Below are 18,147 nucleotides of genomic sequence, written 5' to 3' on the forward strand. Positions count from 1 at the left end.
GGGTGTGGTTTATGCAAGAAGTGCAGATATCTCATTTGTGAAGTCATAATCATGAGAAATGCCTGGACCCTTCGTCAAAGATTAGTGACTATACAGTTATATGTTTTAAGTTAAATTATTTAGGCCAGGTGCGGTGGCTCACGCCTGTAATCCCAGCACTTTGGGAGGCTGAGGCTGGTGGATCACCTGAGATCAGGAGTTCGAGACCAGCCCGGCCAACATGGTGAAACCTCATCTCTACTAAAAACACAAAAATTAGCCAGGCGTGGTGTCCTAGCTACTTAGGAGGCTGAGGCAGGAGAATCACTTGATCCCAGGAGGCGGAGGTTGCAATGAGCCGAGATCATGCCACTGCATTCCAGCTTAGGCGACGAGAGCCAACTCCGTCTCAAAAATAATAATAAATAATAAATAGTTTAACTATAAAATTAATTGTACATATCATTTTTAGGATTCTGTGACTTAACTGACTTTTTTGGTTTCCAATCAACTACTCTACCAGGCCACTTCAGATAAAGAGCTTCTGTTCTGCATATAATTTTTAAATAAGGCCGGGTGCAGTGGCTCATGCCTGTAATCCCAGCACTTTGGGAGGCCAAGGAAGGTGGATTGCTTAAGCCCAGAGTTCAAGATCAGCCTGGGCAACATGGCAAAACCTCATCTCTACAAAAAATACAGAAACTAGCCAGACTCGGCAGTACATGCCTGTAGTCCCAGCTACCCAGGAGGCTGAGGTGGGAGGATCATCTGAGTCTGGGGAGGTCAAGGCTGCAGTGAGTCATGATTGTGCCACTGCACTCTAGCATAGGTGACAGAATGAGACCCTGTCTCAAAAAAAGTAATAATAATTTTTTAACAACCAATTAAAAATTATGCTATTAAAAAGCACTAATTCTATGTGGACTAAAGAATAAATATTATCTAAAAGTAAATAAAATGACCTATACCAAAAAGAAAACACTGCTTAAAACTGCCAATTCAGCGTTCCAAAGGGTTACACTTTCAGAATCTTACAATTCAGCCTGCATTCCTTTTCCCTGTGTAACACCTCTTTTCTATTCAGAGGGCAGGACATGCAGCAGGCAAAATCAACTGCAGTGGTGATAGCTTGTTTTTGGCCAGAGTGATTTTTATCCATACAAGGAAGATGTCTTTGGATCATTAATATAACTACTTCAAGAAAACCAACCTAAATTGTTTAAAGCACTCTATTAACAACAAAAAGCATAATTTACATCCAATGAAAAGTAATCCACTCGACTGTGGTCTCAGCCAGGCTCAGCAATATCCAGGAATTTCTGAAAAAAGCTTTCTCTTGTCCATGCTGAGCCTGACTTTAGGTCCTAAGTTAAATTCAATTCTACATACTAACCATCTCAATTACATTCAAACCTCCTAAAATTCTTATTATGGATACAGTAACCCATATTCTAGGAAATACAAAAGAAACTCAGATGGAAGAATGTTATTTTTCCATTGTGTTCATCATATTTGTTTCAATCATCCTTTCCTTGCCTCTAAACACCCCCAATGCCTAAAAGCCTACTGTATCTTCTAACACTCTATATAGTTTGGTTTCCTCCTCTCTGTTCTGTTCTAAACCAGAGAAGTTCCTCCCTATTCAACTAATTCTCCATTTCAAAGTATTTTTATGAAGCTCCAGCCAAGAAATAGCTAGGAAAGCAATATGATTTGTCCAAGTCTATATTTCACCCAGAGACAGGAGGTTGTAACTTCGTATCTTAAACTAGAAGTTGCAAAGCGAAGCCTCAGGAACTACATTCAGCCAGCAGATGCTTTTTGTTTGGCCTGCAGTGTTTAAAAAGAACATTATTGCCAATATTTAAAAATCAGAGATTTCATGTAAAAAATCTGGGTCCTCATGAATTATTGGAATATTTAGTAACATCAGGCCAGTATACCCACAAGGAATTAACTGGAGCTAATTAGCGGCTATCCACTTTATATGAGGTATGCACTCTTCAGTTCAACATAGTTTCCATTACTTCACCTTCAAACTATATCCAGAACCCAACCATTCCACAGCACTTCACTGTTATCTCCTTAGTTCTAACTGACATCACCTCTCACCTGGATTATTACAAATTACCTCTTAACGGAACTCTTTGCTTTCTTCCATTCTCCCTTTGGGGATATACTCTTAATATAATGGCCAGAGTGATCCTGTTAAAAGCCTAAGTTATTCATTTATTTAACAACATTTATTGAGCACCCTTATATACCAGCCACAGTTTTAGTGCTTGGAATCCATCAATGAGCAAAAAGCAAAAGCCCTGCCATTGTGGAGGTCCATTCCTTTGCCCATGGACCAAATCTGGGAAATTTGAGCATCAAAATAAATAATTATAGTGAATTATAACCTGAGTAAAATAAAAATCTATGAATCCATACAATAATAAACAAAGGAGAAAGAAACACTCTTCATTATGGTATAATGCCAATTAATAAATACAGATAGTTTGAAAACCACTATTCTGCCAGCCTGGGCAATAAAGCAAGACCCTAGCTCTACAAAAAAAAAAAAAAAATTTCTTTTAATTAGCCAGGCATGGTGATGGGCACCTGTAGTCCCAGCTACTTGGGTGGCTGAGATGGGAAGATCACTTGAGTCCAGGATATCAAGACTGCAGTGAGCCATTATTGTGCCACTACACTCTAGCCTGGGTGATAGAATAAGACTCTATTTCTTTAAAAAAAAAAAAAATTTAAGGCTGGGCACAGTGGCGCCTGTAATCCCAGCACTTTGGGAAACCAGGCAGGAGGTTCAGCCCAGGAGTTTGAGACCAGCCTGGGCAATGTAGCAAGACCCCATGTCTACAAAAAATAAAAAATTAGCCAGGCATGGTGATGCATGCCTGTAGTTCCAGCTACACGGGAAGCTGAGGTGGGAGGATCACTTGAGCACGGGAGGACGAGGCTGCAGTGAGCCATGAAGGCACCACTTAACTCCAACCTGGGCAGCAGAGTGAGATCCTGTCTCAAAAGGAAAAAGAAAAGAAAAAGAAAATCACCTTTTTGCTACTATCCTTGAAATAACTGATTCAGAATAGAATCATCAATAGATGCTAAACTATTAGGCATCCATAAACTGAAATATAATTCAAAAAATAAAAACTAAAAAAAAAAAATGGTTAGGCAAAACTTTAAAGAAGAACAGAATAATTAGTTTCAAAGTATCTCCCCACGACTTACATGTTAATTACCAAGGGAAAAATTATAACTTTCCAGTTAAGAAACCACAGACACCATCTTAACCAAGTGAGCAGATTAGTATCACCAAAAATGAGACAAAATGACATCATATGCCTGCCTCCTGTAATCATGAAAACTGACAATATGTGCCTCCTAATATAATGCACTGAGAGAAGCACAACATCACTTCTATGGTATTTTAGGCAAAAATTTATAATCTGAATCTAATCATGAAAACATCAGACAAAACCAAATTAAGGGACAGTCTATAAAATAACTTGCTTGTACTCTTCAAAAATGTCTATGTCATGAAAGACAAAAGCTGAGAAACTCACAACTAAAAGCAATGCATGATATGGCACTAGATCCTGAATAAGGAATTTTTAAAAATTATCATAACAGACATTATCGGTTACCAGAGAAACTTTAATATAGTATTGTCTCAATGTTAGGTTTTCTGAATTTGATCAATGATAGTTATTTAAGAGAATGTTTTTATTCTTAGGAAATAAACACATGAGAATTTAGGAGTCACAATAACTCTCAATGGTTCAGTTATGTTCACACACAGAGAGAGATCATAATAAAGCAAATGTGGCAAAATGTTAACAATTGGTGAATTTGGGATAGGTTATACAAGAGTCCTTTGAACACTCCTCGCAAATCTTCCGTAAGCTAGAAATTATTTTAAAATAAAAAGTAAAAAAAAATTGAAAACTCTGATGGCTATCTAGGAGCCATTTAAGAGTAAAAGCCAAAGTCCTTACAATGGCCTACAAGATTCTATACCATCTGGCCTCCAGTTAAGTCTCTAACACCATCTCCTACTATACTCCTGCTCATTCACTCCATTCCATCCACCCAGCTTCTGGTTCTTGAATACACGAAGCACATTCTTGTCTTAGACCGTTTATACTTCCTGTGCCCTTTGCCTGGAATACTTTTCCTACAGATATTAACAGGTCACTCAGGGATGCCTACCTAACCACCCTATTATAAACTGGAACTTCTCTTCCCCAAATACTATCCCTTTCCCTGTTTTATTTTTCTTTTTAACCCTTATTAAGTACCTTACAAACTACATATTTTATATATTTATTTAATCACCTCTCTTCTCCCACTAAAATTTAAGTTCCACTATAGCAACAATTTTTCTGTCTTGTCCACCACTACCCTTGAAACAATGCCTGACACATAGTGCACTCTCAGTAAATATGTACTGAATGAATGAATTTCATGTTACTAGCCTGGCTCATTAAGTAAGCATCTGTTTCTTTCTAATCTACTTTACTATTTTGTCCAAATATGCTGCTTACACTCAACCTCCCATTTATAAAAACAATTCAGTTAAGCAAACAACAAAAAGATGCAACACATCCACATTTTCTCAATATATAAAGGATTATCCTTTGTGAATCCTCAATTTTACTAGGCTGAGGAAGAGGCAGAAATAACTCTGCAGAATGACAGAACAGAACTGATGGAAAGTCAGCTTCCCGTGACCATCACCTCCCACCCACCCCTCTTTTCACTTCAATCAGAAGGGACATAGGAAGCAATGTTCCCCTCCAAGACTGGAATGCCCAGCAAAAGGCCATGAAGATAGTTAATCAGAAATACTGGCCCTCTCATGTCTATCAATTTGCCACCCACCACCTACCTGCAAAAGATCTGGGTTTTGCTCAAACTGTAATAGTTCTTAACCTTTACAGTCAGCCTCACTGTATCTGAACATGGAAAGCAAGGAAGCCTGAGGCAGGCAGAAGGCTCTAGTAAGCACTGACTTACGCTGTGAGTAGAGCAGTATTTGAAACTCCAGAAGGGCACAAGTAAAAAGCTGAAACACATTCTCCACCCCGAGCAGTTCAAAAACCTCTTTGACAGGAAAGTCAAATAGGGGAAGCTCATTGGTACTTGGTCTCTGGCAGATTATTGGCCCATAGACCCCAGAAAACTTCAAGGACCGGCCAGGAGGTGGGAGTGGCACCTCGTAGAGTACGTTGTATATGTAGCTCTCAAGGGGCAGTGGAGGGGGCTGAGGTGAAGTGACTGCCTGGTGGAGTTGCTCCAGCACGCTCCGACATGCCTTCATGAAAGACATGGGTGTGATGAGGCAGATGCACTTAGAGACGTAGAGAGTGTCCCGGCTAATGTCATAGGAGTTGAAGCGCTGCAGTTTGGTCACAGGAGTGTCTTCACCATCCTCCATGCTGCTCTGGTCTCTGTCATCAGCAGGGGGAGCATGTAGGACATCATACTCAGCATTGTGCATGTGGTAGAGGGTCTGCATTGCACTGCAGATCTGCTTGCTAGTCACCTCTTCATAAAATGTGAGGGCAAACCCAAATGTCCGAGAGCCATCCTCCCTTGTGATAATAAAGGCATGGAATTGGGGCTCTCTGGGATCAGCCTGGGTCTTGAATGCCAGCCCTTTGGGCATACATAGCTGCAAAAGACAACAAGGCAACAAGCAGTGAGAACACTCACTGGCGATCCTCTTTCAGAACACCATCACTATTTATTTATTTATAGAGCACCTACTAAGCTGAGCGTGTATCTGGCTTAAAGCTCTCTCTTTCTAATGCAAGACATGCAAGTAAATAAAATCATAACGCAGTCATCAGGGATATACAAAAGTACATGCAAAGTACTACAGGAACACAGAACAGACAACTCAGCCTGGGAATATCAGAAAAAGCTACAAAAATGGGCCAGGTGCAGTGGCTCACACCTGTAATCCCAGCATTTTGGGAGGCCAAGGCAGGTGGATCGCTTGAGGCCAGCAGTTCAAGACCAGCCTGGGCAACATGGCAAAACCCTGTCTCTACTAAAAATACAAAAATTAACCAGGTGTGCTGGTGCACGCCTATAATCCCAGCCACTGGGGAGGCCGAGGCATAAGAATCACTTGACTCAGGAGACGGAGGTTGCAGTGAGCCAAGATCATGCACTGCACTCCAGCCTGAGCGACAGAGCAAGTCTGTCACCAAAAAAAGGTAATGTTAGAGTTCATCAAGTACACAAGGGATAGAAGGGTATTTTGGGGACAAGAAGAAAATGCACAAAGACATGGAGATAAAAGAAAACTTGGAAAATTTAGGAAACGGTAGGTGGTTAAGCATGACAGCATGACAGAGAGTAAGATATGTATATTAGGAGATGATGCTAGAAATCTATCTAAAAACCAGATACATGCAACTTTATACCTAAAAATAAAACAAACTTGTAAATAGTATTGGACTATCACCTCACAAAATTCTGTCATTAGTAAAACTTCTTTTCACATCAAAAAGTATGCTCATTTCATATAAACCAAGGAGATGACATAATCAGAATAAAGATGTACTGTTTTCACTCTAATTCAGATGGGTTATATAAAGAAACTTGGATAGTTAAACGAACTGACCTGAATCAATCAGTTCCCATTTTCCAGTTTTACATGAACCTGGCTATACAAATAAAATATGATATCCTGGGTTAACAAATACAAGGACCTATATTATATTATATCTATTAGCCTTAAACTTGACTTCCCAAAGGCTAGGTATTTCTAGAACATAGCATGTTAAAATGAAATAAACGCTAGACTAGGAGTGAAAAAACTTCAGGCTCTCAAAGACAGTTTCTTCATCTGTGAAATAATAATATAGTTTCCTCTCCCTACTTCACAGGGTTTTTGTATGCATCAAACAAGACCATCCTCTAAAAACTACAGAATGCTATTAAAAATGTAATAGAAGGCAGGTGCAGTGGCTCACGCCTATAGTCGCAGCACTTTGGGAGGTCAAGGTAGGCGGACTGTTTGAGCCCAGGAATTTGAGAACAGCCTGGACAATACAGCAAAACCCTGTTTCTATAAAAAAAAAATACAAAAAAGTAGCCAGGCATAGTGTCGTGCACCAGTAGTCCCAGCTACTCAGGTGGCTGAGGTGGGAGGATCACTTGAGCTCAGGAGGATGAGGCTGCAATGAGGCAAGATCACACCACTGCTCTCCAACAGCCTGGGGGACAGAATGAGACCCTGTCTCAAAATCAAATGTAATAGAGGCAGTACACAAAGATAAGGTTAAGAGCAGAGGTCTGGAACCAGACTACAGTGCTCAAACTCCAACTCAACTACTTATTGGCCATGCGAGCTTGAATACATTACCTAACCTCTTTGGATCTTAATTTCTTCATCTGTAAAATATGTACGTGTGTATGTGTTTATTTAATACTACCCATGTCAAGAGTACTGTGAGGATTAAATAAGTTAATTCATATAAAACGCTTATTAGAGTGCCTAGCACAAGGTGAATATTCAATAAAGGTTAGCTTACTCATAGTGGTATATTCTTCCACATGAGATTTTTAAATGCTGTCCTATCTAAAATTATGATGAAACAAAAAAATGAAAATAAAATTATGATGAAACAAAAATACCCACTTCTGTCATATTACTCAGATATATACAGTGCAGAATGAAAGAAAACAATTTTAAACTAGTGAAGTTTAAAATTAACTCATCATATAATCTCAATGCAATAAATAATCAACAGATCAGGACCACAAAATAAGTTCACTGACACAATACTATGTATTTCTCTGACACAACGGAAACACATTATAACTTTTAGCATATTTAATATATTCTGAATATTTGGTATTTTGACCAAAATGCAGAATAATAAACAATATGCATTATAATCCTTTCTTCAAAAGTTATTGGTATTTGGTGGCACCACTGCTACCACAGCCTGAACTCACAATCCTATTATAAATTACTCTGTAAATTATCTCATACTTGTGGCTAACAAATACCAACCATTCCTACTGCATCTTGGTCAAAGGGATTCCATTCTACGTTCTCAGGATATCGTGCAAGGACCTTAGATTTGAATGTTCTTCTCAATGGTGTCTGCTCAAAATTTTCTCCTGTAAGAAAAAGAATGAAGCAAATCATTTCTACAAAATCCCTTTAAGTCACAGGGTTATAAATGTCTGAGCTTGGTAGTCCAGCAAGGTACAGAAATGAAGGCAAGGGGGTTAGTATGCCAACCATCTAAGAATAAAAATAGGAAAGGCACTGAAGTTATTAGGTCAGTAAAGAAGCTGAAAAAGTATAGCATGGTTAATGTCAGACATCACTAGCTGTCAGTTCTTCTTCAAAATGAAATTATTACTACAAACCCAATGGTTAATTTTCTTGGGAGAGAGTGAGAAAGCACAAGGAATGACAAGGATTGTATCTATCTTTTTTTTTTCCTGAAAGCCACATTTAATTTGCTTAAAGTCAACTAAAAACATCACAGAAGCATATTTTACCTAAAATTCAGAATAAACTATGCATTTCAATGATCTCTGGGAAAAATACAAAGAAATGAAAAGATATAAGAACATTAACGAAGCAGATTTCAGGGTAAATCTAATGAGATATTCTGTCAATTCAGAATTACTTGAAATTTCTGGAATTGTCCTTTGTTTTCCCATTCCCCCTCCTAAAAACACTAAAGTATATTGAAATAACAACATTAAAGTGAAGAGAGAAAGAACCAAAGAACCCACCACCTAGAGGGATACAAATCTGAAAAATCTAGTGGTCAAAAAAGGCACAAGAAAGTTAGAAGGTCAAAGGTTACAAAATGCCACTGGAGAGATATATGTAAGAACCATTAGAAAGCTTTGGGTGTTCTCAATTTTGTTTTGTTTTTACCTTCAGTCGTACTTGAAATGAAAGGGCTGGCACCATCCCTGGCTTTAGAAGCCTGTATGTACTGGCATAATGCTATATGATAAATGAAATAACAGAGTATTACAATAAAGCAGTGTTATTCAAACTTTTTTGACCATTATTCCAGTACAAATTACATTTTACATTATGAAGCAATAAACACATACATGTATGTGTATACATAAATTTACCTAAAGCAAAAATTTCACAAAACAATACTTACCTTTACTATACATATAATGTCCTCTCATATTTCCTACTCTATATCATTAAAACAAAAAATGCTGACTGCAGACCTACTAATTATCATAATTCAGTTTGAAAAACATTATAATACGGTATAGTAGAACGAAGAGCTCAACTGATACCAAATTACTATAAAGTCACTAGTGCTTTATCTAAAAGTATACTATCCCAAATATTGCTTTTCCTAAGGAATTAGGGAGTGTGGGACAAATTAAATGCATATAAACAGTTCAAACAAATAAATTTCAGGTGTCGGGGGAACATAATCAAGGACAATTCAAGTGAAATCTATACCTGTTTACTGAGTAATCAAGGGACTTAGATATTGCGAGGAATAGAGATGAACCAGACAAAGCACATACCCTCAATGATCTCAGTGTCAAATATACAGGAAAAAGAAGATACATATACAAATAACCATTTCACAGGAAGGCTATTATCTGGGAGGCTCCAGATCTTTCACCTACGTGGCCTAACCATTCAGAGTACACTTGCACAGGGTCCTGTTTGCGTGTGCTAGTTGATAGAATAAATTCTGTTACAAATGTAGTTTTTCTAAGTTGGTCTGGAACCTAAAGGGACTTGTGATTATTAAGGAAAATGCATTCCTCACCATCACAGGATGAGATGCACCTAAGTCAGAAAATCCTTTACCCTAAATCAATCCCAAAGGCACCTCAAAAGTTTCTAAAAGAGAAAAGTTTATAATAACTCTAAGGCACCTGTTCCAGAAACTAATAATAATTCCAGTCAGAAAGTTACTGCTTTTATAACTACAATCTCTCCTCTATTTTCTCTGAGGTTTTGTCCATCATCAGAAGCAGCAGCTCATTTATTCACAATTTTCAAATTCTGATAGGACCCAACCTTCTTTCTGTTATTAAAAGCAAGTGCCACAATTTCATTCCTCTTATTTCCTGATCCTTCTTCCAAACGAATTCTTCTGAAACTTTCTTTTTGAGCAAATTTCGTCCCTCAAAATACATTTGGTAATCTTCGCTAAAGAAGACTGGCAAAAATCAGCAGGCAGCTGGTAATAGCTGCAGCAACAAGGCCTACAGCTTATGTAGAGCTAGGCTCAGAGCTTTCTGTAACACCTGCAGAGCCCACCCATGGTAAGCCTGCACTTACTGTACAAAGTAATTAAGCGGCAAGCAGCTGACATAATGATCTCGTCTACAGTCTGAAATTCTTGGGATGTATTTTTAAACTGCGTTCATGTCTGAAAGAAGATAACTGTTTCTTCCTCCTAAGCTTCTTCACTTTCAGTTATCAGTTTGTTCATTTCTTCCTAACTAGCCAGAAAATCCCCTCAGTAAAAACCACGAAATATCACCACAGAGAGAGGAATCAGGACAACTATCACCGTCCTCTGTAAAGGAAAGACGCCTTCCTAAAATGGCTCCAGGCGTCTATGGCCATAACCACCCTAAATGCACCTGATCTCATCTAAAATGGCTGTAAGGAGCTCCCTAAGACATGACATGCATGTGTGAGAAGATAGGAAAGCTGAGTGATTAAGGGGAGAACTTTTTAAAAGTGAGATGAAGAATGGAGCCAAAGGTGAGCATGACCAGCTGATCTGAAGTGTGGTCAAAAGGGAGAGAAAGGCTATGAATCACTGGAGAAGTGATTGTTAGAGCCTCTGTCCCCACCACCACCTCTCCACATTTGCCCCTTCTTTAAATTAGCTAAGGGAAGAAGTCTTGTTAAAGAGTCCGGTTCTAAATAAAGGACTATACGGGGTGCCAAAGTTAGACAAATGTCCTTCTGTGAATTAGACTGGACCAGTAGCAAGAGCAAAGTATTTTCTCCATAAGGGGAAAGGAGATGTATAAAGAAGTATGAGGGCCCTGAAAACAAATCATATTCTCATTTCAGCCGCTCTACAAAGAGTGCCAGCCAGAAAAGGTAAGAGAAGGGGATTCACAAACCTAAGATTTTTTTTACTGAAATGATTCACTCATCATTTACTTAGGGCTGAGTTTTAAGAATAAACAGTAAGGGGCTGGGCACGGTGGCTCATACCTGTAATCCCAGCACTTTGGGAGGCTAAGGTGGGCGGATCACTTGAGGTCAGGAGTTACAAACCAGCCTGGCCAACATGGTGAAACCCCATCTCTACTAAAAAATACAAAAATTAGCCGGGCGTAGTGGCGGACACCTGTAATCCCAGCTAACTGGGAGGCTGAGGCAGGAGAATCACTTGAACCCGGGGGATGGACGTTGCAGTGAGCTGAGATCACACCATTATACTCCAGCTTGGGTGACACAGCAAGACTCCATCTCAAAAAAAAAAAAAAGAGAAGAAACAGTAGGAAAACTTAATCCTCAGAAACACCTACATAGGCCCACCTCCTAAAACCTGTGTATCACAGGTACCTTAAATTCTCAATTATTTAGACCCTTGGAAATTCAAACAATATTAGGAATATGACATCACCAACACGACTGTCCTATTGTCCTAGAAACAACAACTAATTATTTGTTCAACACATACAGATTATGCAAACATCAGCAGATCTGGATCTAAGATCTAAAGCCCATTTCCAAGAACAATTTCAAAATTAGTCAACTATGTGTGAGTCTATCTTTGTGAATCTGCTTCCAAGGAAGTACAGTTCAAATCAATCATAACAGACTTTTTTTAAAGCATACATGCCTTACAAGAACTTCTAATAGGTTTTTTATCTGTTCTGTTTTGACCAAGCCTGAAATAAACTGACATTTGTTGTTGTTGTTTTGAGATAAGGTCACACTCTGTTGCCCAGGCTGGGGTGCAGTGGCACAATCACGGCTCACTGCAGCCTCAACCTCCTGAGCTCAGGCTATCCTCCCACCTCAGCCTCCAGAGTAGCTAGGACCACCACGCCCAGCTAATTGTTTAAATTTTTTTGTAGAGTCAGGGTCTAGCTAGGTTGCCCAGGTTGCTCTCAAATTCCTGGGCTTACGCAATCCTCTGACTTCAGCCTCCCTTACAGGCATGCTCCACCACACCCAGTTTAAAGACATTTTTATATCTGGCCTCTTGAAGGTGATAGGGAGGATAATATAAAGATCTGTGAAACTACAATGGGAAAAAATTGATTTTATCAACAGAATATTTTATGTCTAGTTCATACAGATTCTGCTTCCAGTCATGGCAGAGTAGCTCCCTTCAGACCAACTTTCCTGCAGACAAGTATGAGCTTGTCTGGAAAATTAAAAAGCAAGAAGATTCTCAGGTAGGGAAGAAGGTCAGCACTTCAAAGAAGGTAATGATCCTGGGTGAGTTTCCCTTTTTTATGGCTTCCAGTCAGGCAAGTACCTGTCTGTCATAAGAGGTGGGTAAAACTCAAAAACTCATAATCTTACTAGCTTAAGAAACCAGAGGGCAAATTTTAAGGCAAACCACAGCAGCTGGGAAGTGAAAGAGGGAGATTCCAGAGAGAACCACAGAAGGGAAGACCCAAAAATCTGTGTACAAACTCTGCCTACAAACCCGGCTGATCCCTGAAACACGCATGCATGGAGAAGACCCCAAGCAGCCAAGTTAAGGGTAAAAGAACTGAACTGAAATTTAAGTTGCCACCCACTACAGGGAAACAGTTAACTTAAAAATAATAACAATAATAATAATAAAATAAAAGAAGAATGCTCTCTGGAGGGAGGTAACAGAATCTAGTTCTTTACAATCCAGAATTGCTCAGCATATAAAGAAACAGGAAAATATGACCCATTCTCAAGAGAAGAGTCAATCAACAGAAAACAACCCTGAGTTTACTCAAATACTGGAATTAGCAAACAGGAATTTTAAAGCAGCTATGATCATAATGAATGAAAAAATAGATCTCAGGCCAGACATGGTGGCTCACTCCTGTAATCCCAGGACTTTGGGAGGCCGAGGCGGGAAGATCACGAGGTCAGGAGTTCGAGACAAGCCTGGCCAATATGGTGAAACCCCGTCTCTACTAAAAATATAAAAATCAGGCGGGTGTGGTGGCGTGCGCCTGTAGTCCCAGTTACTGGGGAGGCTGAGGCAGAAGAATCTCTTGAGGTTGAGGCAGAGATTTCAGTAAGCCAAGATCGTGCCACTGCACTCCACCCTGGGCAACAGAGCAAGACTCCGTCTCAAAAAAAAAAACAAACAAAAAAAACAGATCTCAATAGAGAACAGACATTACAATGCAGTGGGCTGGCTTAAAAGCAGATTGGAAATGACAGAAGAGATACTGACCTTGAAAAATGAACAACAAAAATTATCCAATCAGAAATACAGACAGAAAAAAGGATTAGGAAAAGAAAGAGCTGGCTGGGCGTGGTAGCTCACACTTATAACCTCAGCACTTTGGGAGGCCAAGGTTGAGAGGACTGCTTGAGGCCAGGAGTTCAAGACCAGCCTAGGTAACACAGCAAGACCCCATCTCTACACAATAAAATGTATAAATTAAAAAAGAAAAGGGCAGCAGGAGAGAGGACCTCAGAGATGTGTGGGGCAACAAGTCTAACATAATATAATTGGAGTTCCAGAAGGAAAATAGAAAGAATGAGGCAGAAAACAATATTTGAAGAAGTAATAATCAAAATTTTCCCAAATTTGGTAAAAGACAAAAATTTACAGATTCAAAAAGCTCAATGGACTCCAAGCAGCATAAATGCCAATAAAATAATACACAAGTACACCACAGACAAACTTCTGGAAACCAATGATAAGAGAGAACCTTGAAAAGAGCTAGAAAGAAAGGATACACATTATATTCAAGGGGAAGAAACTGAAATTACTACTGCCTTCTCATCAGAAACAATGAAGGCTAGAAAACATGGAACAACACAAGTACTGAAAAAAAAAACCACAAATAAATAAAAATCTGTCAAACCCAGAATTTTATGAACAGAAAAAATATCCTTCAAAAATGAGGGCAAATTAAAAACATTTTCAGGCAAAACAGAGAATTCATCACCAGTAGACCTGTACAGGAATGAGAAAAGCCAATCACAACAGGTTACGTATTGTATGATTCCATTTATATAATATTCTTGAAACAATAAAATTAGGGAAACAAAGAACGGTGGGGAAGGGGGAGAGTTGGGTGGTTGTGGGGAGAGGAAGGTAGATGGGTGTGGCTATAAAAGGGCAACCCCAAGAATTCTTATGGTGATGGAACTCTTTGATACCTTGACTATATCAATGTCAAGTTCCTGGTTCTGATTTTTTTTTTTTTTTTTTTTGAGACAGAGTTTCACTCTAGTTGCCCAGGCTGGAGTGCAATGGTACAATCTTGACTTACTGCAACATCCACCTCCCAGGTTCAAGCGATTCTCCTTCCTCAGCCTCCCGAGTAGCTGGGATTACAGGTGCCCGCCACCACATCCAGCTAATTTTTTTGTATTTTTAATAGTGACGGGGTTTCACCATGTTGGCCAGGCTGGTCTCGAACTCCTGACCGCAGGCAATCCACCCGCCTCAGCCTCCCAAAGTGCTGGGATTACAGGCGTGAGTTTCTGATAATATCTATATAGTTCTTCAAGATGTCACCAATAAGGGAAGCTGGGTAGAGTGCACAGGGGATCTCTCTGTATTATTTCTTACAATTGCAAATAAATCTATAATTACCTCAAATTTAAAGTTTAACTTAAAAAAAAAACACCTTTTTTTTAATGGTTCTAACAACCTCTCAGGGTTTTTAAAACAGAGGCTGCAGGCAATATATTTCAAGCATTCAAAACTATACTGTGGGCAGGGTAAGGTGGCTCACACCTGTAATCCCAGCATTTTGGGAGGCCGAGGCGGGTGCATCAACTGAGGTCAGGAGTTCAAGACCAGCTGGGCCAACATGGTGAAACCCCATCTCTACTAAAACACAAAAATTAGCCAGGCATGGTGGCAGGTGCTTGTAATCACAGCTACCTGGGAGGCTGAGATGGCACGGTCGCTTGAACCCTGGAGACGGTGGTTGCAGTGAGCCGAGATTGCACCACTGCACTCCAGCCTGGGTGGCTGAGCGAGACTCCGTCTCCGAAAAAAAAAAAAAAAAAGAAGAAGAAGCGAGCCAGGGAGGGGACAAGGGAACCTCTCCTGTTTCAGTATCACATAGACTGCCTCAACTTACCATATCAACAGCAATCCTATCTATAAGGTCTATTTCATATTACCTGTAGATCATCTGCAGCAAGAGTGATGAAATTCTTTCCTCTGCGAATGCATACGTCTAAGTTAATATGCTATCCTTTGCATATTGGCATTCTGGGATATACTAAAATTGATACTACTGGTGACCAACCACGGTCATCAACTGAGTGTCATCCATGCTATAATCAGTTTATTTCCCACACTAAAAGATGGCACTGTATCTTTCCTGTTATAAACACTTGTGAAATAGACTGCCCAATAGCATAGTACTGCTACCAACTCACACTTCTATTTTTTGTGCATGTTGAGAGCCAGGTTGTTTTGTCTTCAACTCTCTGGCTGCTCCAGCATTTCAATTCTCCCTATCTTCCACATAATTTCTGAACCCCTATACAAATCAGAGGGCATCACCTGTCTGATGGTAGGGCACAATGTAGGAAGGGAAGAGATTACACATTTCTAATTAAATGAGAATTAACCTTATCATTACTTTTATTAATAGATGACTTTCATTACTATCAGCACTTTTTAAATAGAGACACCTTAAATACAGGCACACATACACAATAAGGACTGCAGAGCTTTGGAAGCTATCACTCTTCCTTATCTCTTCTTCACATGAAATTGATTTTACAACTCCTACACTGTAAAGAAAAGAAGGTAACTCTTCCTTGAAGAGACAGGCTGTAACTTGGCCCACATCACCAGCTGACTGTGATGCTCAGGAGTCAGACATTCACAAGTAAGTACCCAGAATACAAGCAGTGAACTGTCCACTGCCCCCCAACCCCCACCCACAAGACTTTTTTGTTTTGTTTTGTTTTGTTTTTTTGAGACGGAGTCTCGCTCTGTCACCCAGGCTGGAGTGCAGTGGCACAATCTTGGCTCACTGCAACCTCTGCCTCCCAGGTTCAACTGACTCTCCTGCCTCGGCCTCCCAACTAGCTGGGATTACAGGCGCCTGCCATCACCCTCAGCTAATCTTTCTATTTTTAGTAGGGATGGGGTTTTACCACATTAGCCAGACTGGTCTCGAACTCCTGACCTTAAGTGGTCCGTTGTCCACCTTGGCCTCCCAAAGTGCTGGGATTACAGGCATGAGTCACTGCACCGGCCCCGCAGGCCACTTCTAAGTCCTCTTCCAAGGCACTAACCCAGGAAAGCTGCTTACCAGGCTTTTCAATGTAAATTTAAGAGAAACCCTGTTACTCCTATTTTCTCAAGGCAGATTTGTTCACTCTCTTTCTCAATACATTTACTTTGTCAGATAGTTTTAGGTTTGTATACACAGCCATTATTTTTATTGATGTTTTGCCTCCTGCTTAACATCTTCCAGGCACCACACGTGATCCAACTCACGTACCTAGTATTTCTAAAATGGCTGAACTTCTTATGTGACCAGTTTTAGAGAGACTAGGTTGGAGAGCCTATCCAGTCAGGACTGTTCCAAACTGCATCTAGGACAAACTGAAAGCACTTTTGTTCACATTGCCTTCCTTTTAGCCCAGCCGAATGCCCTGCAGAGCACACATCTGTCAGGTAACACCTGGAACTCACATATTTCCTGTTTAGTGGGTGATGCAACCAGCTGTCCAATTCATGGTCTTTTATACCAGTCTAAGAAACCCAATCCTGTGTTCTTTTTTTTTTTTTTTTTTTTTTTTTTTTTTGAGATGGAGTCTCGCTCTGTCGCCCAGGCTATAGTACAGTGGCACGAACTCAGCTCACTGCAACCTCCACCTCCCAGGTTCAGGCAATTCTCCTGTCTCAGCCTCCCTATTAGCTGGGATTACAGGCACACACCACCATGCCCAGCTAATTGTTTTTGTGTTTTTAGTAAAGATAGGGTTTCGCCGTGTTGGCCAGGCTGATCTCGAACCCCTGACCTCAGAAGATCCGCCCGCCTCAGCCTCCCAAAGTGCTGGGATTACAAGCGTGAGCCACCGCACCCGGCCGTTCTTTTATATAATTAATAAGTTAGTTAGATGTATATGCACACTCTTCCAAATATAGTGAGCTCCCAGAGGCTACACAGGTAGGTACACATGCACCTTTCTCTAAAAGCTAGCCCCTCCAAAAAATTGGGCTTAAGCAAACCCATTTCTGTAACTAAAAAGTGGCAGAGGCCAAATGTGAACAAGGGTCCCCATGCTCTCCTCAATACCAAATTTTAATGTAATCAGCCTAAATTAAGTCTGAGCAACTAGTCAAGAAGGCAGGAGACAGGATTAAGGACCTAACTTGGCTACTTACTAATTGTATGGCATTAAACAATTTACTGAGTCTTGTGAGTCTCATTTTCTTCACCTGAAAGATGAAGTATATGACTAGCTGCTCATCTCTAAAGGTTTTTCCAGCTTGGTCATTCCATGACTATCGGGCCTAGAGCCTGATACAGCATGGGAATCCCACCTTTTAAACTTTCAGTGAAAGACTGAGGGCTGAAGGTATGCATTAGCTCTTCCTCAGCTACCTGTCTCTTTCCAAAACCTTGCTAAAACAATGGGGGATGGGGAGTGGCATAAACCCACAAAATCAGAGTGAAGGTAATAGTAACAACATTTTAGAAGCTGAAAAGCTGATGGATGAATGGTTACCAACAGTAGGCTTGAGAAAGGCTGAGATACAACGTAACCTCCAAAAAGCTCAGGAACTTATAGCATTAGGCACCTTTCAAAGTGGGGATAAAGATGGAGCTAAAAACAGGAGGACTAACCGAAAGCCTATTTAAGAACCAGCAGGGCAGGGGACTGTGGCTCGTGCCTGTAATCCCAGATAATCAGGAGGATGGCTTGGGGTCAGGAGCTCGGAACCAACCTGGACAATGTAACGAGATCCTGTCTCTACAAAAAATTTAATAATTACTAGT

General features: G+C 40.1%; 1 protein-coding gene across 8 annotated transcripts in view; it reads right to left on the reverse strand.

Moving 5' to 3' along the window:
• The window catches only part of DENND5A (DENN domain containing 5A), a 128,694-nt gene that overhangs the window by 59,759 nt on the left and 50,788 nt on the right, over window positions 1–18,147 (reverse strand). For 4 of the 8 annotated variants that reach the window (XM_034932116.4, XM_034932115.4, XM_034932122.4 and 1 more), the window contains exons 2-4: window positions 8,906–8,977; window positions 8,018–8,127; window positions 5,002–5,659 (exon numbers count right to left, since the gene is read on the reverse strand). In XM_034932116.4, the coding sequence (XP_034788007.1) occupies window positions 5,002–5,659; window positions 8,018–8,127; window positions 8,906–8,977 (840 nt within the window). Of the gene's footprint in view, window positions 1–5,001; window positions 5,660–8,017; window positions 8,128–8,517; window positions 8,554–8,905; window positions 8,978–18,147 lie in introns of those variants that run through there. The other 4 variants (XM_034932119.4, XM_034932117.3, XM_034932123.3 and 1 more) reach the window with 2 other exon arrangements.

The sequence above is a fragment of the Pan paniscus genome, chromosome 9 (genome assembly GCF_029289425.2).
Source record: "Pan paniscus chromosome 9, NHGRI_mPanPan1-v2.0_pri, whole genome shotgun sequence".
In the NCBI taxonomy this organism is placed as follows: domain Eukaryota; kingdom Metazoa; phylum Chordata; class Mammalia; order Primates; family Hominidae; genus Pan; species Pan paniscus.